This window comes from Rutilus rutilus, assembly GCF_951802725.1.
Source record: "Rutilus rutilus genome assembly, chromosome: 6".
In the NCBI taxonomy this organism is placed as follows: domain Eukaryota; kingdom Metazoa; phylum Chordata; class Actinopteri; order Cypriniformes; family Leuciscidae; genus Rutilus; species Rutilus rutilus.
Window position 1 is genome coordinate 2,871,149 of NC_140214.1, and position 25,972 is coordinate 2,897,120.

At 37.1% G+C, this 25,972-nt stretch overlaps 3 protein-coding genes across 4 annotated transcripts in view; 2 read left to right on the plus strand and 1 right to left on the minus strand.

Annotated features, from left to right (window-relative positions):
* Positions 1-17,261, plus strand: part of cers4b (ceramide synthase 4b) — a 23,394-nt gene extending 6,133 nt beyond the window's left edge. The window contains exons 4-11 of the mRNA XM_084411536.1: positions 2,143-2,261; positions 7,197-7,254; positions 7,580-7,630; positions 9,573-9,665; positions 11,568-11,696; positions 14,262-14,368; positions 15,183-15,339; positions 16,563-17,261. Coding sequence (XP_084267662.1) covers positions 2,143-2,261; positions 7,197-7,254; positions 7,580-7,630; positions 9,573-9,665; positions 11,568-11,696; positions 14,262-14,368; positions 15,183-15,339; positions 16,563-16,760 — 912 coding nt within the window. The 3' untranslated portion in view covers positions 16,761-17,261. The remainder of the gene's footprint in view (positions 1-2,142; positions 2,262-7,196; positions 7,255-7,579; positions 7,631-9,572; positions 9,666-11,567; positions 11,697-14,261; positions 14,369-15,182; positions 15,340-16,562) is intronic.
* LOC311292270 (lipoprotein lipase) overlaps positions 1-25,972 on the minus strand; it is a 632,457-nt gene that overhangs the window by 97,042 nt on the left and 509,443 nt on the right. The gene's annotated exons all lie outside the window — the stretch shown is intronic.
* Positions 18,083-24,794, plus strand: uba52 (ubiquitin A-52 residue ribosomal protein fusion product 1). Of its 2 annotated transcripts, none has more exons than XM_084411447.1 (5): positions 18,083-18,136; positions 19,555-19,664; positions 19,786-19,872; positions 23,309-23,411; positions 24,629-24,794. In XM_084411447.1, exons 2-5 carry the CDS (start codon positions 19,562-19,564, stop codon positions 24,720-24,722), a joined length of 387 nt encoding a protein of 128 aa, XP_084267573.1. In that variant the 5' UTR covers positions 18,083-18,136; positions 19,555-19,561; the 3' UTR covers positions 24,723-24,794. The 2 variants fall into 2 exon arrangements, with proteins under 2 accessions (XP_084267573.1, XP_084267574.1); XM_084411448.1 differs by having other exon boundaries at positions 18,110-18,206.

The following is a 25,972-nucleotide window of genomic DNA, read 5'->3' on the forward strand; positions in this document are numbered from 1 at the left end:
CAAGGAAAAATATTACCACACGAGGGAAATCATTGTGTTGTCCATGAAGATGTGACAAAATAGGCATAAATCTAGCTTACACATTTACCCAAATTATTATACGCCTGTTTAACCGAAGCTAATTTGGGTGTGTTTCTCCATCCCCAATGTCACTTCTCTGTGTTTTACGGCCCTGACGAGAACGTCGGTCTCCTCGGCTGTGAACCGCTCCTGGCGTGCGCCTGGCAAATCCGCCGTTATAATAGCAATCCGCCATGGAACAAGCGCGCCTGCTCTTAAAGGGAATGTGAGATGACGCTCTGATTGGTTTATTTCACGTTACGCCCAAACCACACCTATGAGTAATGAAGCTACTTCAGACCAACCCATTTTAGATTTGCGTCGGGCGCAAGAGTCATTTATCCCGCCGGTATAATAGCAACAGCACCCGAGATCCGCCCACAAAGTTACTTGCGTTTCGCGCTTTGACACTTGCGTTTCAGATCGTTAAAATAGGGCCCAAAGTGTGTGTGAATCACCTGAGTTCTGTGTGTCTCTCAACAGTGTGTGTTCATCAGCAGCGTCTCTAAAGGCCCTTTCACACCGGACGCGTAACGAAAAAGCGAATAGTTCGCGTCAAAACCATTCACATCAGCCGCGACGCGAATTTGCGACGTCTGTGACGTTCAGAGCTTCAACATTCCAAAACTTTCGCGCCGACAGCTGAGAAAACATGGACACTTCATCATCATCATCATCATCCAGTGAAGACGAGCTTTTCATTTTCTTTAAAAGACAGAAAAGAAGGTTTTGAATGCACCCAATCTTACAGAGCAGAGAGTCTGAAGGGGAGTGCTAATGTCCACTTTCCTTTTCCTCTCTCCTCTTCCTCACACAGGTGTCCCTGAGGTTTTCCACTGTGTTTTTTGCGTCTTCAACTAAACCCAGTGCGTTTTGTAATGTCAATACACATTACATGTAACACACGAAGTAACAAGTTAAAATCATTCAACTAGAAACTGTAGATATCACACAAAGAATGTATAGATACTAAAAGCAGCCCTAAATAGTCTCACTACATTTGTGTTACATGTTCAAAGTAAACCCGGTCTCTGTCTCTATCTTTGACGATAATAGTGTTCGCTTTCTATCCCAAATGTAGTTTAGCCTGCTAGCCTACACAGCACAGGACTATACAACGACTAAAACTATCACACAACACACTCACAGTCGTGATAATCGAGTTGGTTGGCAATGCTACGCTACACATTGTCTTTCAAATCGTTGTCCTTGCAGTATGTGATTGGCTGAAGCCTTTTCTGTCGCCGCTAAAGTAAAAAAAAATCAACATCGAAGCGGAAAAAATAAAAGTTGTTTTTTCGCCGCAGCACATTCGCGTTCGGTGTGGAAGCACTCGTTACACAAACACCTGATCAAAAAATAAAATCGCGTCCAGTGTGAAAGGACCTTAATAGTGAAACTGTAAGTTTATCTGCTTCAAGAACAGCGACGTTATTCCCTCGCTAGTGAGAAACGTCATGTAGCTTTTAAGTTGCTAAACTATTTTACTGATAAACTCATCAGACGGCGCTGACAACTCGTTTCTGTGCGAGTGTGTGTGTGTGTGTGTGTGTGTGTGTGTGTTTGAGTGAAAAACATGATAATAATTTGTCGTTTTTATCCTATTGTTTACTATATTTATCTGCTTGGTCAGTGTCGTTGTGGGTTTTGGTTCTTTCGCCGTTGTCGGCTGTAAAACCTCTGAAATAACTGAAATCGTTCGGCGTAGTGATATGGAACTGTGATGCGGTCAAAACCTGCCTGGAACTACTTTAGCCATGTGTTTCCTTGAAAATAAGTTGTATAATACTATATATTTTTGTCCTGTAGAATTCTATATTGTCTGTATAATTGGAGGCGTGGCCTTTGTTATTATAACAGCTGTAATAACTATTATTAATGTATTGTTTTTAAATTGGCTGATACCTTTGCGTGTGTTGTAAGCATGAGGGACTGAAACGTAGCTGATAAAATTTCGGAATGATTCAAGTTTGAGTATTGTGTGTAGGATTTATTTAATTTTTTAAACATTTTTTAGCTTATTGAGTTAACTTGCACTATTTTGGTTCATAATTCCTCATGTTATTGCATTAATCCGTCTAGAATGAGATCACCAGTCTGGTTAACCAGTGCAACCTGACTCGTAGACAAGTCGAGACCTGGTTCAGGAACCGCAGAAACCAGGACCGACCCAGCAACACTAAGAAGTTTTGTGAGGCCAGGTAAGTTTTCTTCAGGTATGTGCTTTTAATAATTATCAAAATCATAGTTCCACTCTTTATTTTGGCTTTAGAAAACCACGTACTGCAGCTTTAAAAAATCCAACGACCTAAACACTGATTTGAGGATTTCAAAATGAAACATATACAGAACTTTTTAAACTCATAAGAACTATAAAATAATCTAAATAATAACAATCTCAGTCTTTGTAATATTCTATGCCACTGTATTAGACAATAGAAGTCTAGAGAAGATGAGAAATGCAATAATAGCATGATATAACATACGTTTTTGTGCAATAATAACGTGCTCTGCTTTGACTTAATGCACTACTAAATATTTTTGTGTTGCAGATTGCAAAATTAAACTTTTGAAGCATAACTCTAGATATAAACTAAATATATACAGAGTAACGGTCATAATAAAATAACAGACTGTCTTGTTTTACCCGACAGACTTCAATTCTTTAGACATATAGTATATAATAATGACATTTACACTCGCTTACGTTTTAAGATAGAGAACATTATGAGAATAACTTTGTTATTAGTATCTCTTCAACACAGATTGGTCCGTGTTGTGCTTGTCAAATAATAAACAAATTCCATTTTTTGTTTTTTTTAAATCAGTATTTATTTATTTATTGATCCTTGTTATTTTCAAATATATGTTATTTACAAATAAAAAATACCTATTATGTTATTCATGATTAAGTATTATCATATTTTTTTAGCATTATGTGAGGCAAAAGAAGTTATAATAATTATAAACTGAAATTCACGGCATTTAAAGAACGTCCGCTCACTTATTTGAAGGCTGCTATAAGATTATTGAGGGTAAACGTCATATTATGCGACTATGCATTACTTTACGGACAGTTTGCGACCTTCTACGCTCTGTCTTAAGAACAAACAAGTTAGTTACTAACTAGCTTGTACCCAGCAAACACATTTGCGTTGTGGCAACGTCTGTGGCACGTTGCATTTCTGCTATGGCAACGTCGCTGTCTACGTGCTCGCAACATTGTAACAACGTAGAATTGTAAGACGCGCCAGGGATGTAGCAACGTTGTTGCGCGACATTCAGCAACTGAGAGATGATGTTCGTGCCATTTTTTTTTATGCTAGATATAGATATATCCCCCATTTAGCATGTTTTGTGGTTAATTTTTAATTAGTCATATATGTAAAAAAATTATATACTTTTAAAATATTGTTTATCCCTATTATTATTTATGGGCCTAACAGTAAATTCATTATAATCAACATCTGCAAGTGTACACTTTGAAGAGTAAAAATGACATATAAGGTTAGCTAATTCAACTTTATTAAAACTGCATATGGTAATCAAATTGCACTTCCAAAAGTCATACATTTGTGAGGAAACAAAAGTGGATTAACGTTAACTAGCATGAGCAGACATGAGAAAATTTAGCAAAGAAACGAATGAGATGTCATTTCACAAAATGACAAACAATAATAACAATAATAACAATAATAACTGAATAACAAACAGTTGTGCGAGCAGTTACAAACATTTTTTTTTTCTCTGTTGCGTTTCCAAAAGAAAAAAGAAGGAAAAAACATTAATGTGCAACAAGTAGTCTACGCGCTGAAATCAATTACTCATCATTAAAGTCATTTTGGCTTCATACTTTTGGCATAAAGTTATTAAATATTTGTCATACCTGACCAGAAGATGTTCAAATAAATGTCACATTAGACAAGGAAGTTGTAGGTTGTGTTTGAATAATTACGTATCTTATTTAGCTGAGGTAAATTAAACGCAATTCTCACGTATGGATTGCTCGATGAAGAACAAGAGACGGCCCAATGGTCAGTTGTAATGTAAAAGTCTGATTTTCGCGCTTCAGGGCAGTGACGAGCACATATGTCGTCCAGTGGTTGTCCAGACACACTAGGCACAACCTTAAGCAATGGCCCTGAACGGTGGTTCAGTGTCAACATTGTGACAACGCTGTAACAATCTTCACCACGCAACGTAGTTATAGCAACCTTATGGCCATGTTGTTAAAACGTTGTTAGAAGGTTGTGCCAACGTTCTGTGTTTGCTGGGTATTTACTAAGCCTCTTTATGTTCGAGTTTATGTAAGAACGTACGAATGGCTGGTGCATTATTAGTTCATATACTTAAGATCTCTAGCTTTTGATTGCAGACTTTAGTATCTTGAAAATTCTAAAAGTAAAACATCAAAAGAACTACAATCTCAATAGCTAATTATCCAGACGAATATGCATCTGTCTTAACCCATTTAATCCCAAATTTTTCTCAGACACAAAAATATCCAAATCATGTGTCATTAGTATCCCTTTGAAACAATCAATTATAATTTTTTTAAATTTTCATGGAAAAGTATGTGAAAAAGTGTGTTTTATGATCGGTCACAATTGTGACCGGTGGGATACTGTGTTGTATCAACCATTGGACAGACTGAATATAGGTCTATTTGACCTGTGCGTTTGTTTGTGTGTTTGTTTGTGTGTGTGTTTGTGTGTGTGTGTTTGTGTGTGTGTGTGTGTGTGTATGTGTGTGTGTGTGTGTGTTTTTGTGTGTGTTTTTGTGTTTTTGTGTGTGTGACTGTGTGTGTGCGTGTGCATAAGAGTGTATAAAATCCTTATAAAATCCTTGAGGCCACGAGATACTATCTTGAGGCAACGAGAAACTATCTTGAGGCCACGGGATAGTGTCTGGAGGCCACGGGATAGTGTCTGGAGGCCACGGGATAGTGTCTGGAGGCCACGGGATAGTGTCTGGAGGCCACGGGATATTGTCTGCAGGCCACGGGATAGTGTCTGGTGGCCACGGTATAGTGTCTGGAGGCCACGGGATAGTGTCTGGAGGCCTCGGGATAGTGTCTGGAGGCCACGGGATAGTGTCTCGAGGCCACGGGATAGTGTCTGGAGGCCTCGGGATAGTGTCTGGAGCCCACGGGATAGTGTCTGGAGCCCGCGGGATAGTGTCTGGAGGCCTCGGGATAGTGTCTGGAGGCCTCAGGATAGTGTCTGGAGGCCACGGGATAGTGTCTGGAGGCCACGGGATAGTGTCTCGAGGCCACGGGATAGTGTCTGGAGGCCACGGGATAGTGTCTGGAGGCCACGGGATAGTGTATCGAGGCCACGGGATAGTGTCTGGAGGCCTCGGGATAGTGTCTGGAGGCCACGGGATAGTGTCTGGAGGCCACGGGATAGTGTCTGGAGGCCACGGGATAGTGTCTGGAGGCCACGGGATAGTGTATCGAGGCCACGGGATAGTATCTTGAGGCCACGGGATAGTGTCTGGAGGCCACGGGATGGTATCCTGAGGTCACGAGATGGTATCTCGAGGCCACGGGATACTGTCTCGAGGCCACGGGATAGTGTCTCGAGGCCACGGGATAGTGTCTGGAGGCCACGGGATAGTGTCTCGAGGCCACGAGATAGTGTCTGGAGGCCACGGGATAGTGTCTGGAGGCCACGGGATAGTGTCTGGAGGCCACGGGATAGTGTCTGGAGGCCACGGGATAGTGTCTGGAGGCCTCGGGATAGTGTCTGGAGGCCACGGGATAGTGTCTGGAGGCCACGGGATAGTGTCTGGAGGCCACGGGATAGTGTCTGGAGGCCACGGGATAGTGTCTGGAGGCCACGGGATAGTGTCTGGAGGCCACGAGATAGTGTATCGAGGCCACGAGATAGTGTCTCGAGGCCACGGGATAGTGTCTCGAGGCCACGGGATAGTGTCTCGAGGCCACGGGATAGTGTCTGGAGGCCACGGGATAGTGTCTGGAGGCCACGGGATAGTGTCTGGAGGCCACGGGATAGTGTATCGAGGCCACGGGATAGTATCTTGAGGCCACGGGATAGTGTCTGGAGGCCACGGGATGGTATCCTGAGGTCACGAGATGGTATCTCGAGGCCACGAGATACTATCTCGAGGCCACGCGATAGTATCTCGAGGCCACGGGATACTATCTCGAGGCCACGGGATAGTGTCTCGAGGCCACGGGATAGTGTCTCGAGGCCACGGGATAGTGTCTCGAGGCCACGGGATAGTGTCTCGAGGCCACGGGATAGTGTCTCGAGGCCACGGGATAGTGTCTCGGGGCCACGGGATAGTGTCTGGAGGCCTCGGGATAGTGTCTGGAAGCCACGGGATAGTGTTTGGAGGCCACGAGATAGTGTCTGCAGGCCACGGGATAGTGTCTCGAGGCCACGGGATAGTGTCTGGAGGCCACGGGATAGTGTCTGACCCACGGGATAGTGTCTGGAGGCCTCGGGATAGTGTCTGGAGGCCACGGGATAGTGTCTCGAGGCCACGGGATAGTGTCTCGAGGCCACGGGATAGTGTCTCGAGGCCACGGGATAGCGGGATAGTGTCTCGAGGTCACGGGATAGTGTTTGTGTGTAAAATTAGGTAGAAAGTTAGGTAGCAGCAGAAAGTAAGGTAGAACAGTTAGCCTATGTGTATTAGCATGTAGATACAATGGGTTATCCCACCGGTCACTATTGTTGCCGTTGACATGTTTGTGAGTTCTATGACCACATTAAATAAAGTTGAGTAATTGCAAATGCATATATCAATACTAGACACCTTAAACATGATGTGTACCAAAAATCTATGTCCTATCTTTATGTTAACATACTTTAATAACCTTTTCTTTGGGAGCTTTCTTGCTGCCATCCTCTTCTCTTGGCGCAAACAGGAAGTAAACAGCTCTGGTCATGTGACAATTTACAGTAAACATGCGACACTGCACATATTTCATTGAGACCCTTTATTATTTCAATATCTGCTGGAAATGCATTGATAGATCATTCAGTAACATTTTTATAGCCTTAGAAATGAAACATTTTTTTACGGTCACTATTGTGACCGGTGGGATTAAATGGGTTAATGCCGTTTTATTTACCATAGTAACTTCAAATCTTTTGTTTCCCCAGCTGGAGATTTGTGTTCTACCTGATTGCTTTCGCCGCGGGATTTGCATCTTTAATTAACGTGAGTCGTCATTTGAAGCTTCATTCCCACGTGAACCCAAGTGTGTCCTGGGGTTGGTGTCTTTTGAGTCACTGCCTAATTATGGTCCCCTAGTTATAGAGTCCTAACAAATAGATTTTAACGCTTCTTCAGATCGACCTGCATTAAATCAACAAGGACAAGCTTCAGCTTTGTTATTTTGAACACACACGGTTCTGATGTTTTTCTGAAACACAACACGGGCTCTCGGGACTCAGTATGGTTTTCACTGTATGACTGCCTCTTTTATTGACTGGCAGTTAAAGGAAGTAGTTTTGTTGTCTGAAAGTGTTCCTCTTACTCATAGACGCCCTGGTTCTGGGAGCAGAGCGAGTGCTGGAGAGGATATCCTCAACAGGTGAGCTCAACTGTCTGAAATACACATCACAACGAACACGCCAGTGCAGATGTACATGCCTATATGTGACCCTGGACCACAAAACCAGTCATACGGGTCAATTTGGTGAAATTGAGATTTATACGTCATCTGAATGCTGAATACATAAGCTTTCCATTGATGTATGGATAGGACATCCGTTAGGATAGGACAATATTTGGCTGAGATACAATAATTTGAAAATCTGGAATCTGAGGGTGCAAATAAAAATCTAAACATTGAGAAAATCTCCTTTAAAGGGGTGGTTGATTATGATTTCACTTTTCTAACTTTAGTTAGTGTGTAATGTTGCTGTTTGAGCATAAACAACATCTGCAAAGTTACAACACTCAAAGTTCAAAGCAAAGGGAGATATTTGCTTTTAAAGAAATCACTTTTTAAGGACTACAACAAACGGCTGGTAGAGACTACACCACATTCCTCCCGGTTTAGTGACATCACCAACACTAGAATTTACATAAACCCCGCCCCCAGAACACGATTTATAGATTATCAAGACAGAATATGCTAATCAATGACTAGAAGATAACTACACATCAGCTTCATAAATTCATCAACTAACCATTCAGAAATGTTGTCTACATGTTGTCACTTCTTCTTGAGTCTCTCCATCTTTCTGACTCCGGTTTGAACATAAAAGGCTAAAAGTTTTAGAAATGTTCAGTGCATGTGTGTGTGAGGTAAAAGGACACGAGCTCTTGAAGCTCCGCCCCCTGTGCCGGGAGCAGCAGTTCATTTGCATTTAAAGGGACAGACACAAACGGTGCGTTTTTGCTCACCCTCAAAAAGTGACAACTTTAACATGTTATATAAAAATATCTGTGGGGTATTTTGAGCTAAAACTTCACACACACACTCTGGAGACATCAGAGACTTATTTGACATCTCATGAAAAGGACATTACACCACCCCTTTAAAGTTGTCCAAATGAAATCCTTGATTGTGCTGCATCCACTCACAAAAATAAATCTGATATATTTACGGTAGGAAATTTACTAAATATCTTCATGGAACTTGATCTTTACTTAATATCCTAATGATTTTTGGAAAAGTCCCTACAACTTTCAGTGAGATCCTGAAGTGTGCATATGATGGACACTCTACTATCCCCTGAGACCTCGGGAGAGGATTTGTGAATGGCAGTGAAGTGACTTAAGCAGTACGTCCGGATTACATTCATAATACTACACAAACTCATACTATATACAACGTACTTTTTTCTAACTACTTATTCAAAATAAGTGCCTACTCAAGAGAGTATGTGATTTCGGATGCAGCGTATTATTATACATTTTTTTATAAAGAAATTCATAATTTTATTCATGCATTAAGGATGCATTAAATTGATCAAAAGTGACTGTAAAGACATTTATAATGTTACAAAAGACTAATATGGTCATTTATACTCTCAAGCTCCAAAAAGAAACAAAAACACCTAAAAAACACCACCTTTCAAAAATTTGGGCTCGGTAAGATTTTTTAAAATTAATATTCAGTAAGGATGCATTAAATTGTTTCAAGTGACAGTAAAGCCATTTATAATGTTTAAAAAATATTCTATTTCAAATAAATGCTGTTCTTTTGAACTTTCTATTCTTCAAAGAATCCTGAAAAATAAAATGCATCACGGTTTCCACAAAAATATGAAGCAGCAAAACTGAATTTTATTAGAATATTAGAAAGATTTCTGAAGGATCATGTGACACTGAAGACTGGAGTAATGATGCTGAAAATTCAGCTTTGATCACAGGAATAAATTATATTTGAACATAAATTCACATAGAAAACAGTTATTTTAAATATATTAATATATATATTTTTGAGATGTGAGGTTCTCCTAAACTTCTATGCTGTTTAGAGGTGATGTAATGTCAGTGTTCTGTGTGTGTTTGTGTTTCTCTAGCCGGTGCAGGACGTTCACTACTGGTACTACATGCTTGAACTGGGCTTCTACTGGTCTCTGCTGCTCTGTGTGTCTGTGGACGTCAAAAGAAAAGTAAGCTCTCTCACACAACAGTGTCCCACAGGTTTGCTTTCTGAATGTTTTATGAGGACTGGATGTTACAAGGTCAGACTTTCTCTTTTTGAAGCCAATGTCCTTTTTAAAAATGCTCAATTATTTACTTTGCCAGCTGCTCACCTTTCAATTATTAAAATAAAGTTAAATATACGCTGTATTAACAATAATAATCAATCAGTTTAATATTTTAGGCAACATTATATCATAATTTTGTATTTCTATGATGTTACTTATGGCCATTGCAGTTCATATAAATATCAACCTGAACGTTCCGAGGAACGTTGACTTTAATACACTTTTATCCAGAGTGACTTGCAAAAGAAAACAGAAAGAGCCTACAATATTTGGGTCCCACTTTATATTAAGTCCCCCTGTAGTCAATACTTTTATCCCTTAAAACTCATTTTTGATCACCAAAATTACAAATTAAAGTTTTTTAATTGAAAAAATTTCTTCATGCCTTAAAATATCTTGACTGTAACTCGACACCCTTGCCTCATTTAGCATGCGCGGTTCTATGAATATGCAAATGAGCCCCGCCTCCACTCACTCACTCAGCTCAGAGATCCACTGGTTGACGATCACACGTTGATCTGATTGGTTACAAGGTAGTTTGTGACGTCAGAAACACCAGCGATTTCAAAGCGTGTTTTTGAGACTGTCTTTGGTTCACTGCAGTTTTAAGGAGGAAATACTCAGCAATGGTGTCGACTCATGAATTTACACATGGTTTGACTTAAAGCGTATTAAAAGCACCACATAGACACATAAACAACATTAAAAGCTGGATTTTCACCTCAGGGGGACTTTAACTTCTATTTAACATTTACATCATTTGATACAATGCAGTTATTGTGCTCATGCATGCTTTTACATGTACACTTATCTTGTTTAAAAAATACCTGCATGTAATTACAGCTGTAATTTCTGTAATTTAATCTATAATTACATGTTTACCCGTCCCTTGAACCTTCCCATACCACTAAACCTGTTCGTAACCTTACCTCAATAGCAGCACAAGTGTTTTGCAATAGAACATGAACACAATAAGTGCATTGTTCTTAGTTTTTGATGTCAGTACATAGTAGTTAAGGACACCTCATATAAAGTGTGACCAGTTTTCGTAATATGCAATGCCAGTTTTATTAGACAACTATATCAGGAAGCAAAGTAGAGAAGAGGAGAAATGCTGAGTATAACATATTATTGCTCAAAAGAGAGTTTTGAGTTCATTTAAATATCAACTTTGTCTCAGATGTTCCTCCTAAAACTCCTCAAGAGAAATAAAACTAGTCACAAATGAGTCAATTGTAGTCATAGAGCAAATAGAGCGATAAAATTAATGTGGAGACGAGAAATATTTGAGACCTCTGACTGTTGATTGCAGATCTTGAGCAAATCTTAATATCAAGGAAAATGACAGCCTTTAAATTTAGATGCTGGTTTTGACCACAATAGCAGGAAAAGGTTTCGACACTTGATTTTAAAAACCTTCGGTTACACTTTATTTTAAGGTGTCATTGTTACAGTGTAATTATATATTTAAGTACTGAGTAATAATAATTAACTATGTACTTACTATAGGGTTAGGGTTTGGTTGAGGGTTAATTGCATGTAATTATGCATAGTTTACTCTTATTACTATGGTAAGTACATGTAACATATGTAACAAGGACACTGTAAAGTTGTGATTTGTGATTCTAAGTGTGATTTGTGTGTCAGCTATTTCACACACTCACACTCACACTAACACGCCATCTATTGTCCAGATGGATTTGTCCTTTTGGTTGTTTCAGGTTACATGTCTTGTCAGATATCACCGTGATATCAATTATTCTTTTGTCTTTTTGTGTTAATCTGGATCGTGTTCTGTTTTAGGATTTCAAAGAACAGATCATCCACCACTTTGCCACTATTTTCTTGCTGGGTTTCTCGTATTGCTCCAACTACATCCGGGTCGGCACGCTGGTGATGCTCGTCCACGACTCCTCAGATTTCCTCCTCGAGGTACGAGCTCAACCGCAGAGTCACGTGTTCATGGAGAATATGTTTATGCAGAAACAATGAGTCTAACACTGCCGCAAAATTCCCCAAACACACTGCTGTCCGATGATTTCACTTTTACTTCATGTTAAACCCTTTGGTACTGTTTGTGTGTCGGTCAAAAATGACCAATTTTCTATTATTATTACTCTTTCAATTAAATGATTGTACTATATTTTAGTTTGATGATATTTTTTTATTTAATATTTAGTATTTTTAGGGGATTTTACGGTACTAAATTATATTTATGCAGTAGTTATAATCTATTTATTCACTTTTTGAGCATAGACCTGAAAATGTCATAAATCTTGAAAGTTTTGGATCACAGACTGAAGTCTGGTCTCTTTTTAAAGACGACGCGTGGCAGATTGTTGCTGAAGATGAAAAATGTTAAAAAGTGAACTTGAATTTTTTTAAATAACATTTTATAGTTATTGTTATAGCTGTAACTGTAGCTCGAACAGTAGAGCATTGGCACTTGCAACGCCAAGGTCATGGGTTCGATTCACAGGGAAAGCCAGAACTGATAAGAATGTAAATGTGAACCTTGAAATGCAATGTAAGTCGCTTTGGATAAAAGCGTCTGCCAAATGCATAAATGTAAAAAAAGGAAATGTTATGAAAAAAACACAATTTTAATTTTTATATGAAATATTTATTATTTTCCAAAACATGTTTTACTCTAAAATTGTGAGAAAATATAGATAAATCTAAACAAGTTGTGTTCCAAATTTGAGGTTGATATCTCAAAAAATGAGTTTTCAGTAATATTTAGTTTGGGCGCAGTACCAAACGCTTCCACTAGAGGAAATTCATCTCACATTCATTTCCAATGCGCTCATTTTAGACCTCGAACAATACAAGTGTGGCTATGTTTTTCAGGACCATTTAACCTTTTTTGAATCACATCCATAATTTTGGGGGGTTTTCACACAGCAAATGTGCCAAAACCTTTACCAAGTTTCATACCATTCAGATGAAGAAAAAAAGCCTAAAAAAACGTAAAATTGAACAGCATCAGAGGGTCACACCATTTGCAATGACCTTTATGCTTTGTTTTGGTTTTATGAAATGCTATGGTCCCAGTATTTAGAGTAATTTAGAGTTTATGTGGTTTCAGTACACTGTAAATTCAAGTTCACTTTACTCAAAAAAGTTTTCATTATTTTTGGCAAAGCAAACTTAAAGCGAAAAATGTCAACTGTAAGTAAAGAAAGCAAGTAAATTAAGCAACAAATATCAAGTTAGTTTAAATGTCAATTCTAGTTAATATACTGAATGTTTACAAATGTTACGTAAGATTTAAAAGTAAGATTACTTTATTAATTCTATTTTGTTCTGCAAACATCCTAAATTCTATTATTCTCAACATGGGTTTATGTGAAATCATAGTAAATAATAGTAAAGTGAACGTCTTTTCAGTAGTTTAACTAGTATGTCAGGCACTTTCCAGCTAACGAAAATATGTTCCAAGAACGTTTTGCTAATGTTTTCCATTAAAACATTATTTCTGAATGTTCTCTAAACGTTGAAAGCGTCCAGTTTTTTTTTAAACGTTTTAAATTTTTGAACTTTATGAACATTCTATTTTATCATTCTTTAACCATTAATGGAATGTTACTTCTGAACATTTACAAAATGTCCAACTAAAATGTTTCAGAAAAAAACATTCCATAAATAATGTTTATGTGATAATGATTTGAGAACTAGGTAGGCGATGTTTTTCATAAACACTGTTTGTTATACTGGTTGAAACTCTCTTCACATTCTGAATCAAAAACATCAATCAATCATTAATAGATGTGGTCTATATATGAAAAAATTTACATATTTCTTCAAGGAAGTCTCAGGACCAATAAATGTGCGTCCAATCATTGCACTCATTCTGAAATCGCACATGCTACCTTTAAAGGTGAACTAAGTAACTTTTTTTACCTTAACTGAACAGCTTCGGAGTCATTGGAATGGTTATATTACTTATTTCGGGTTGAATGGTGGTCGTTTCGCACCCCCCTGGTGCCCGTGAGCGGAAAATGCGCACTTGCAACTTTGAGCCGGCGGGCTGCCGGCCGCCGCGTCAGGAAGTCTCGCTTGATATCAGGTCTCGCGATGTAAATAATTGCTTTACGGCCAAAAGAAATCTGCTAAAATGCTGTCATTATAGCGCTCCCTCACGCTGTTCGAACTCGAATGAAGTAGACGTTTTAAAGAATGTCCCATCTGCTTTGGTGTCTGAGAATCGCCAACGAGTTTTTACAACAGTGTTGTCAAATATCTATTCCGAAGCTGTGGGGGAGCTCTAGAGAGAAACCTGCGAGCAAAAAGCGAGAATACAGCGAAAATATCCCGAAGTTACTGAATGCAGCTTTAATACAAGAGAACTTTGAACAAACCCTCCATTTATGTTACTGGAAGAACGTTTATTTTGTAACAATAGCTTGAATATCACAAGTCTTCTTGAACAGTATGAGACTAACATTTTGAGTAATTTAATGTCGCAAATCTTAAATCTCTCTGCTTTTTCCACAGTCTGCCAAGATGTTCAACTATGCCGGTTGGAAGAAAACGTGCGATTCATTGTTTGTGATTTTTGCTGCTGTATTCCTGGTTACACGCCTGGTCGTGTTTCCCAGCAAGTAAGAACCTTGGCTACTGACTCTTTAAAGGGGTGGTATAATGCCCTTTTCACAAGATGTTAAATAAGTCTCTGATGTCCCCAGAGTGTGTGTGTGAAGTTTTAGCTCAAAATACTCCACAGATATTTTTATACAGCATGTTAAAGTTGTCACTTTTTGAGGGTGAGCAAAAACACACGTTTTTGTGTCTGTCGCTTTAAATGCAAATGAGCTGCTGCTCCCGGCACAGGGGGCGGAGCTTCAAGAGCTCGTGTCCTTTTACCTCACACACACATGCACTAAAAATGTCAAAAACGTTTAGCCTTTTATGTTCAAACCGGAGTCAGAAAGATGGAGAGACTCGAGAAGAAGTGACAACATGTAGACAACATTTCTGAATGGTTAGTTGATGAATTTATGTAGCTTATGTGGAGTTATCTTCTAGTCATTGATTAGCATATTCTGTCATGATAATCTATAAATCGTGTTCAGAGGGCGGGGTTTATGTAAATTCTAGTGTTGGTGATGTCACTAACCCGGGAGGAATGTGGTGTAGTCTCTACCAGCCGTTTGTTGTAGTCCTTAAAAAGTGATTTCTTTAAAAGCAAATATCTCCCTTTGCTTTGAACTTTGAGCGTTGAAACTTTGCAGATGTTGTTTATGCTCAAACAGCAACATTACACACTCACTAAAGTTAGACAAGTGAAATCATAGTCAACCACCCCTTTAACGCATGAAGAATCAGATAACATCGTCTTAATTTTTCCATTTTAAACACTTCACTATTAACAATATGTGTGTGTGTGTGTGTGTGTGTGTGTTTTCTCTCCTGTAGGATCATCTACACCACTCTTGTATTGTCTATGGAGGTGTTTGAGCCGTTTATGGGATATTATTTCTTCAATGCGCTTCTGCTGGTGCTGCAGGCGCTGCACATTTACTGGGCGTATCTCATCCTGAGAATGATCTACAAGTTTCTCTTCTTAGGGAAAGTAAGTCAGTCCATCCATCATATCTACATCCCCTTAAAACTATTTAATAGTCACACATAAAAATGTCTGAATTAAATTGCATAACACTTTACAATAAGGTCCTCAATGCATTAACTTACATTATTTAACAATGAGGGATATATTTTATACAGTATTTATTAATCTTTCTTTGTTAACGTTATTTAATAAAAGGACTGTTCATTGTTTGTCATGTTAGATCAGGTCCATCAAATAATATTAACAGATACAACTTTTGATTCCAATAATAGAAAATGGTAAAATTAACATTAATAAATGCTTCAGGAATATTTTTTATTGTTAACTAATGTAGTTACTGGAAATGTTTTAGTTTATAACAAAACATAGGTAACAACATATATATAATCAGGTAAGTATATATTTTGTTACCTATGTATATATAGCATGGTATTTTAGAATTATTTATATATTTATTAATATTATGAATAACTTTTATTGCCATTTTAGTTTAAGTTTTAGTCATTTTATTTTGTGCTTTTGTCATTTTCTTATTATTTTTTACATTTCTATTTCTATTTAATTTTAATTTATTTTTATTTCAGTTTTTGTTTTCAGTCCTTTTAGTACTTCAACTTATTCAGTTCAATTATTGCAACATTTCTTAATATTCATAAGTTAAAAATGTTCATATTTATATTAAATGTTTTAGTTTATAACGATACATTGGAAACAAATTATATATTTAACTCTTTTATATATATATATATATATATATATATATATATATATATATATACACATACATACATCAGTGTTATTTTAGTATTATTTATGTTATTTATTAATATTATGAATAAACTTTTATTTTCATATTTTCAGTTTACATTTTAATTTTAGTTTACGGTTTAGTAATTTTATTTTGTGCTTTTGTCAAAACAATTGTTTTTACATTTCTATTTAACTTTAATTTATTTTTTGTTTTCAGTTTTTGATTTTGTCATTTTTGTACTTATTTTATGACTTATTTATGTGTCACTTAGTGCAACATTTCAAAATATTAATAAAACATTTTTTGTTTTTTTGTTCAAACTTCACTTTTCCTTGATCATTTCATTAACAGATTTCAAAAAGCATTGCACAAAGTTATAAATAGTCATAGACTGTCAATATATGAGTGAATTCAAACGACATCAGAGAAGAAATCAAAGGTCCTCTAACCGATCTCACTTTGACCTCTTCAACAGCTGGACAAGGATGAACGCAGCGATGTGGAAAGCGAACCAGAGGAGAATGAAGAAGAGGAAGAGAGAGATCAGTCCTCCTGGAGGAAGAGGAATGTCGTTCGGGACTCCAGGCTGGCAATGCTCAGCTCCAGTTGTGTCCTAAATAACCTGACCAATCAGAAAGCAGACGCAAACAGAAGACTGCCGAAAGCCAGATAGCAACGATAACACGCTTTACTCTAATGTATGGCTTTATTAGAGACACAGAACAACACAAACCACTGTAATCTCATCTACACAAATAACCAAGTCAAGGATGAAGTATTTATGTGTGAGGGCTAGATTACTGAATGTATTTATGTCTTTAAGTGTAACACACACCTCATATTGCTACTAAAAGAGACGAACACCTGCTGATAAATGCACTTATTTCACCACAGATCAGCAAACCCGTATCACTCTCTGATTGCAAAGTACTTTTAACTGAAAATACACTATTTATTGTGCATTTGCATGATGAAAACACTCTGAACGCCGAGATGAAACGAATGATTTGTTTTGTAAATAATAGAGCTGTAGGATATCACTGTGGGAAATGTTTCCATGTAGAATATAAAGAAATATATTGTGCAATATCTCGCTTTGTCTTTGTATATATTTACTAATACATACATGCATACAAATATGATGATGAATAAATGCATATAAATTAGTGCTGTCAAATCGATCAATCGCATCTAACATAAAAGTTTGTGTTTATATAATATATATGTGTGTATATATACACACACACACATACACACATATATACACACACACACACACACACACACACACACACATGTGTCAAATTGATTAATCACATCTAAAATAAGTTTATATATATATAATATATGTGTGTGTGTGTGTATAAACACTTTTATTTTAGATGTGATTAATCAATTTGACACATATATATAATATATGTGTGTCTACTGTGTGTGTATATATATATAAACACTTTTATTTTAGATGTGATTAATCAATTTGACACATATATATAATATATGTGTGTCTACTGTGTGTGTATATATATATAAACACTTTTATTTTAGATGTGATTAATCACTTTGATAGCACTGTTATAAATGTTTTTGTCCAGCAATTAGTTTTGACTATTTTGACTGATATTATTATTTAATCATCTTAATTTAATATGTAGAATTAAAACTTATTTAGGCTCTTTTGAGCTCCCCCAACATTAATAGATTTATGCACCCTGTAACACTTTTGTTTTCGTTTTGTGTGTTTTAGGCTTGAAACAGCGTGAATTACGTGCATTTTTAGCAATTGCGGGTTCAGACATAGATTCACACAATATACAATAAAGCTTGTCACCAAAAATACTGAAGTCGATTATGAAGTTACATAAAACGAGCACATATTTAACTATTTTAACTCGGAGTCCTGATGGAAAACTGTTTGAAAACACGTGATGCAGTTCCGCTCCAATCCTGCAGGCGGCGGTAAACCCTCGTTAACGGTCAAATACACGCGATCTTCAGGCACGAGAAACGCGTCGGTCTTTTCCGCCCGGACCAGCAGCAACTGCGAGGGTGAGGATTCGTGTCCGTGAGATTGCTTTATTTTGTCGTCTTTTCCCTCTTTATTCACCCGCGCGATTCGGTGAATATTTACATTAGACGTTTATGTTTGTGAATGGTGCGATTAAAGCTTGCTGTGCGGTAGATTTAGACGCTTTTGTGTGGTTTGAAGTGTAATGTGTCGTGATGGAGTGTCATGGCCGCTTCTGCCATGTGTGTGAGAGAAACTCCTCTCATGAAAACACGCGGAATTTACACTAAACATACAATCACAATACTAGGTAATAATACATGCGTATATATTACCTGAAAGCGCTCAAGTTGTTCTGCTAGTTGGTCATATAATGGCGTTGCCGGTCAAGAAGGCTTTTCTGCTCATTTATTTGATCAAAAATACAGAGAAATCAGTAATACTGTGAAATATTAATACAACTTAAAATTTTGTTTTATTTTATTTTAATATACTTTGAAATATAATTGATCAAAGCTGAATTTTCAGCATCATTACTCCAGTCTTCAGTGTCACATGATCCTTCACAAATCATTCTAATATGCTTAGTATGTAAATCATTGATTCATTATCAATGTTGGAAACAGTTGTGCTGCTTATTATTATTTATTTTTTATTACCTGTGATTTAGTTTTTATTTTTAGGATTCTTTTATGAATAAAAAGTTTATCTAAAGCATTTATTTAAAATGGAAATATTTTTTGTAACAATATACAATACCGTTTATTGTATATTGTTTATATATATATATATATATATATATATTTTTTTTTTAAGAAATTAATACTTTTATTCAACAAGGATGTGTTAAGATTGATATTGTTAGAAAAGATTTATATTTTGAGTAAATGCTATTCTTTTTAACTTTTTTAGTTATCAATGAACCCTGGAAAAAATATAACTGGTTCCAAAAAAAATATTAAGCACATTGATAATAAATCATAATTTTAGAATGATTTGTGAAGGATCATGTGACACTGAAGACTGGAGTAATGATGATGATAAATTCAGCTTTGATCACAGGAATAAATTACACTTTACTGTATATTCACATAGAAAACAGCTGATTTACATTACAATAATATTTCAAATTTTTTACTGCATTTTAGATAATAAAAAAAAAAGCAACTTTGGTGAGCATAAGAACATTACAAATAGTAATGTCTCCAAACTTTTGAACAGTACTGATATATACACTCACGGTAGGTATCTTGGAGTATTACCGTGTTACGCGCACAAAAACATGGAAGTACTATTTTATTACAGATGACACTGATTAATAATTGTAAATATGTACCAAATAATGTCTCCATGGAACAATGTTTTTATGTGAATCTGGGATTTTTGCTGCTTGTCTTACTGTGTGTTCATATTGCTGAAAGTGATTGTGATCATTGTTTCTCTCTCTCTTTTGTGACAGTGGCAAAATGCAGATCTTTGTGAAAACTTTAACTGGTAAGACCATCACCCTCGAGGTCGAGCCCAGCGACACCATCGAGAATGTCAAGGCCAAGATTCAAGACAAAGAGGGTGAGGATGAACTTTAATGGATTGTCTGGCTTTAGTTTTAAAATACAGGCTGAATTAAGCAAGTATGATGTGTGTGTGTTGTTTTCTGGTCGGACCACTGATGTGTGTGTTTGTTCCTCAGGTATCCCACCTGACCAGCAGCGTCTGATTTTCGCTGGCAAACAGTTGGAAGATGGCCGCACACTTTCAGACTACAACATTCAGAAAGGTGTTTATCCAGTGTCTTTCCTTATAGTCGAGTCTTGGCCAACCAAACATTTTATTAGTTGGCCTGTCAAAGAAGAAAACCTTGTGATGAAGTCATGTAGTCGGTGAGGGACAGATCATTAACAGCGGGTCCTTGTGATAACATTAGGGCTGGGACGACACACCTATCTCCCGATTCGATTCGATCACGATACTTGGGTGCTGATGCGATTGCGTTTTTTATTTTATTTTTAAGAATTGCGATTCTACATATGAAGAGCTCTTTTCCAAAACGCGATAAAAAAAAAAAAAAAAAACGAGTTTGTCGTGTCATTTTGCTGTATACTGAACCTACTCACTGCTCCATCAACGCTTCATGCCAAATCACTATATTTCCTTGTTTAAAATGTACTGCAAGATGCAGTTTCTTTCCAAACCGCTATAAGCGCCGAACCTATTTTTAGCCTAAACGCGATTAGGGCTGCAACTAACGATTATTTTGATAATCGATTAATCGGGCGATTATTTTTACGATTAATCGATTAATCGGTTTATGTACTTATATTTTAGTTTTGCCCATTTTTCCCCAAGTAAATTATTAACAAAGGGTCTTTATCATTCAACATAGACTTTTTAGAGATTTTAACCATTTTGCATTCATATCCACATCAAAAACATACCTGGAGTTGTGTTTTATTATGTGTTAGTAATCCTTTGTCGAACTCTTCTGAAATCAAAACACTGACCCATAACGTTATGTACTCTAGCAAATTTCACAAGGAGATTTCAAATAATGTTTTCACCATGGCAGTCATTAGGTCTCCTAAAGTAGTTTAACATCCCGAACAAAGCTTATTAAGGAATCTTGCAGAACATATTTTCACGAAGAATAAGAATAAAACAGAATACAGATGTAGTAAATTGCATTTTATTTTATTTTTTCCTGTAAACACGCAGCTTATACCTGAGAAACAGCTTTATAGCTTATGCTGTGAAATCAATCAGAAAGTTGATAGTAGCTCAACTTTATGGTAATGAGCTATGACGCGGTTCGAAAAAAATATTAATTGCAGAGTTTAACCATCATAGAGTGAAAGTGTATCATTTGCATGTGTTTTTAAGTCCTGTCAGTTTAACAGGGCGCGCTTGACAGGGCATATATGAACAAGCAGAGAGAGAGAAAGCGCCCCGGCCGCGCGCGCGCACTCACCCGAGCGCTGTCTTGCTCTCTCTCTCCCTCCCTCGTGCATATTAATCAAAATCAATTGATACGATGGTGTCGAAAAAAAAAATCTCCAGTGATGAAATGTTTTCTTTGTTGACAAATCTTGTGCGATATCCTAAACTGCCGAATGCTGCTTCGTTCGATTAGTTTTATCTTCCGCTTTTTTCTTTCTCGAGCTTACTCCACTGCCGCCTGCCTCCGCCATCTCGCTGAATGCTGCAGAGACGCGGTGCGGGGAAGCACGTGACATAAAACAAGGCCAGCTATTGGCTATTCGCTACTTCTCCTGCTGTACTGGCTGAGTAAAACCTCTGGTGGCTCATAACTGCCACACTTTGGTCACCGCAGATTTAAAATATGCACGAAATGAGCCGCTTATGGCAAATAAAAGTTATTTAGCAACTAATCGATGACTAAATTAGTTGACAACTATTTTAATAATCGATTTTAATCGATTAAATCGATTAGTTGTTTCAGCTCTAAACGCGATACATCCTCTGGACTAATCAGAATTCTCTCTCACTCTCTCACCCTCAAATCACTCGCGTGTATCGCGCCAGACGCTCAATTCGCCTCATTCGCGCCGCAGGACCTCGAGATGCACGTAAACGCATCTTTACATTGACTTAACATGAAAATCACTTGCGCCAGACGCTCTATTCGCGTTTGGTGTCAACGCCACTCACTCACATACACAAGGTCATGTCGTGATTTGTTCTATGTAAAGTGGACTTTTTATGGGTTCGACACTTTACTGAATGCCAATGTATTTATTGCTGACTTGCCTTCTTTTTTTTTTCTTTTTTTTAACAAACAAAAAATTATGGATTTATAGCAAAAAAAAAAAAAACTTTGAATTTATCTCAAATTTTGTTGTTTGATTTAATAATCATTGTTCAACATGTTCAGACTGAGGCAAAAAAACAAACATTTTAACAGTATAAATTGAATATTCACAAAAATGTGTGGGTCTAGGTAAAAAAATAAATTTTCCTGAAAACTATTTCAATGGATTTATAGCGTTTTGGAAAAGAGCTCCTCAAGTATTGCGATTAGATATTGCAATTTTTTTTTTACACTAGACCCTCCTGAAAAGTTCAATCATACACTTATACAGACTGTACATGATGTATAAGATGAGTCATATTTACAAAAACAATTCATCACATCTTTCTGACTTATTTCAGATTCATCATACAATACTCTTTAATAAATGATTCAATAACAAATACATTTTTTAACAGTCGCTTGTCGACGAAACAATGTAATCGATAAATGCGTTATTGCACCAAGTTTCTATCAAAAGCTGATTTACTCTATTTTGATGGCTATCGTAGACATCAGTGTTCATATTTGAACTTTAAACTTATCCAAGTACTTCTATGATAATTTTGCATTTTGCATCACAGAAATAATGATAATATGAGGTTTTGTGAAGCGGTTTCGTGACGACTCTCTCCGGGTCAGCACCAACACAGATCTGAATGTTGCGAGATGATTTGGTCAAAGTTTAATAGACAGAAGAATTGAAAGATCACGTGGGTGTTTGAATGGAGATCACAGTCTTTATTAAAGATGAATCGTGCAGCTCTACTGTCTTATCTCTCTCTCAGTATATGAGCAGCGCGAGGACTTTCAGTGCGTTCAGTCTCACGTCTCTTACACGCGTCCACTTGGGATATTACGTCACGCAACACTCATAGATAACGACATATTTCATCCTCTGTTGGAACGGTGGCTAACTTCTGTCAACCTCATCTACAAGCAAGGACAAAAAATAAAGCAATTTAATTTGAATTAATATCCATTCTGGAATAAAATAAAAATAAAATAAAAAATAAATCCAAACGTTTGCCTAATATCCATCTATCTCAAATATGGCTTATCATTTGAAACAAGTAGCAACTTAACATGTCTGCTCGCTCTAACGTTAACCTAGATACATGTACACTATTATTCGGTGCATATCCAAGTGTTTGTGTGGATTGTTAAAGTATAGCGAGATTACTGAGTCTTTTTTTAGATTTTGAAAGATAATGAAGATATTTTGATCTCTGATTGTAGTCGTTGAAAACCAAAAAAGTAGTGCTTAAAGTCAATGAAAGTCCTGGAATTTCATATTTACAGTGTCTGTACGAACCCCTGAAAAAGTGTCCCAATCAACCTGATATAACACTTGCTGTTGGTCTCGACGACAGCATCATTTTATCTTCCGGTTTCCTTTGTTCCTCAGAGTCCACCCTCCACCTGGTTCTGCGTCTCCGAGGAGGAATCATCGAGCCTTCCCTCAGACAGCTGGCCCAGAAATACAACTGCGAGAAGATGATCTGCCGCAAGTAAGACCACGCGTGCTTTAAGCCGGTGCACACTGTGAGATTCTGGCCGTCTGAGACGAATTTAGCAAATCCTAAAAGATTCCTCTGATCCTAGGCTAAAATCTGAAGTCTGTGATCGTTAGTTTGACATGTTCATCGACAGCCGATTAATGGCGGTCGCGATCAAATTCTGGCAGTGTCAGAAGATTTGACTCAGTCCTGCAGTGACTCTCCAGCGAACGTCAAATTATCTTTGTTTTTCAAGACAAGCCATGAAAAAAAGTAATGTTAGTCACTGAATGTGTCAATGATTGATGTAATATAATAATAATAATAATAATAATAATAAACTTTAAAGGTCCCATATTGTCAAAACTGAAATTTCCTGGCTTTTTTCATGATAGCAGAGGTCTAGGGGCGATGAAACTACCATACAAGTTTCAAAAGTCAATCCACAGACAAATGCACACAGCCTGCGTAAAGTAGAGCCGTTGTGACTTCTGTGTAAGTGTGATGTCAGAACTACTCAGTCACCGCCTTCAGTCTCCACCCCCACCAATGATGGGTCACTCAGAAAACAACAGGCCAATCAGAAGAGAGGCTCATGAATATTAAGTAGACAGCTTCTTGGCAGAGCTCCTGAGAAAGGAGCTGTAAAAATATATTGAGATGGTTTATGGTACTTAAATCGCAAATATATATTCTTAAGGACATCAAAACCTAAAATAAAACTTCAGAAAGGTGTACAATATGGGACCTTTTAAAAGTTAAATCTCAAAGCGCTTCACAAAAATAAGAAAATATGAGTAATACTGTAAATAATATAAAAGAAAACCACATTCAAAATATACAATACAGATATTAAATGTTATCAAAAGTTTCATAAGTAAATTGTATATAATTCAAGTATAAGTAAATCAAATATATAAGTAAATCAAATAAAAGCTCCCCTAAAAAAGTATGTTTTCAGGGAAGCTTTAAAAACAGAGATTCTGTTTGCCTAATCTAGCAATGTAAAATCTAGTTTGATGGACAAGTTTTCTTGCGTTGTTTTTAACGCGTCTTTACTGTCGTACAGTGTGACTTACAGCGATGATCATGATCATACAGTCTGACAAGCAGCAGTCGTAAAGGACTATTATAAATCGCACCGTGTGCACCCGGCTTTACTCTCAGTCTAGTGATGGACCCGTTGAGTTGATCGTCTCATGATGTATCCCATGATGCTCTGCTCTCAGGTGTTACGCCCGTCTGCACCCCCGTGCCGTGAACTGCCGTAAGAAGAAGTGTGGCCACACCAACAACCTGCGGCCCAAGAAGAAGCTGAAGTAAGCTAGCGGCGATGCTACGCTTCAGGAACCGCAGGAGATTCTGTGTTCAAATAAAGTCTTGTTGAAAACCGTCGCCTTGAGTTTGTCCACTTATATTGTGCTTTTCCTTGTCGGTGTACAAATGTTTAACCATTCATACTTCCCTGAAGAGTTTTTTTGTAATGGATTTGTCAGCGGTTCAGGTTTTATATTTGTTTTTAAAAGGAAAATCTTCCATATTTGGTACATGTGAAATAGGAAATGTTGAAGAAAAATAGTTGTATAGAGGTTGTAAAACCATTGTATATGGTATATTTATAATATTGGGTTTGGGTACAATATTTAGTCATATGTCTAGAATATGCATTATTTGACAGATTAAATGAAACAAAAATATCTCATAATTGGGGCATTTTTGCATTTATGTATGAGCTATTTTACCCCAAACCCACTTTAAGACTGACCAAGGTCCATTAAGCGGTTTTCTAAAGTGAACACTGACAATTAATTTCCAATCCTTCATATTATTCTAAATTAATTAAGTTTAAAACAATACATTTTAGTCAGTGTTGAAGCAAGTACATTTGCTTTGACATTAAAGGGGTGGTATAATGCGGTGTTCACAAGATGTAAAATAAGTCTCTGATGTCCCCAGAGTGTGTGTGTGAAGTTTTAGCTCAAAATACCCCACAGATATTGTTATATAGCATGTTAAAGTTGTCACTTTTTGAGGGTGAGCAAAAACGCACCGTTTTGTGTCTGTCCCTTTAAATGCAAATGAGCTGCTGCTCCCGGCACAGGGGGCGGAGCTTCAAGAGCTGGTGTCCTTTTACCTCACACACACATGCACTGAACATTTCAAAAACGTTTAGCCTTTTATGTTCAAACCGGAGTCAGAAAGATGGAGAGACTCGAGAAGAAGTGACAACATGTAGACAACATTTCTGAATGGTTAGTTGATGAATTTATGAAGCTTATGTGGAGTTATCTTCTAGTCATTGATTAGCATATTCTGTCTTGATAAGCTATAAATCGTGTTCCGGGGGCAGGTTTATGTAAATTTTAGGGTTGGTGATGTCACTAACCCAGGAGGAATGTGGTGTAGTCTCTACCAGCCGTTTGTTGTAGTTGTAATGTAATATTTAACACAGTTAATAGTTTCTTGATTGGAATCTTTGATTCCATGAAGAATCTTCATCATCCAAGGTTTTTCAAATGTTCTTTGCTCTAATTGTTCTAATCACTGAAAGGTTCTCCTGCAAAAACAAACGA

What these genes read in the sequence shown, in the direction of transcription:
- uba52 (XM_084411447.1), top strand. Translation starts at nt 19,562, where the DNA reads ATGCAGATCTTTGTGAAAACTTTAACTGGTAAGACCATCACCCTCGAG. An exon ending in AGACTACAACATTCAGAAAG is followed by an intron (nt 19,873 to 23,308) that starts GTGTTTATCCAG and finishes TTTGTTCCTCAG; the next exon opens with AGTCCACCCTCCACCTGGTT. An exon ending in GAGAAGATGATCTGCCGCAA is followed by an intron (nt 23,412 to 24,628) that starts GTAAGACCACGC and finishes CTCTGCTCTCAG; the next exon opens with GTGTTACGCCCGTCTGCACC.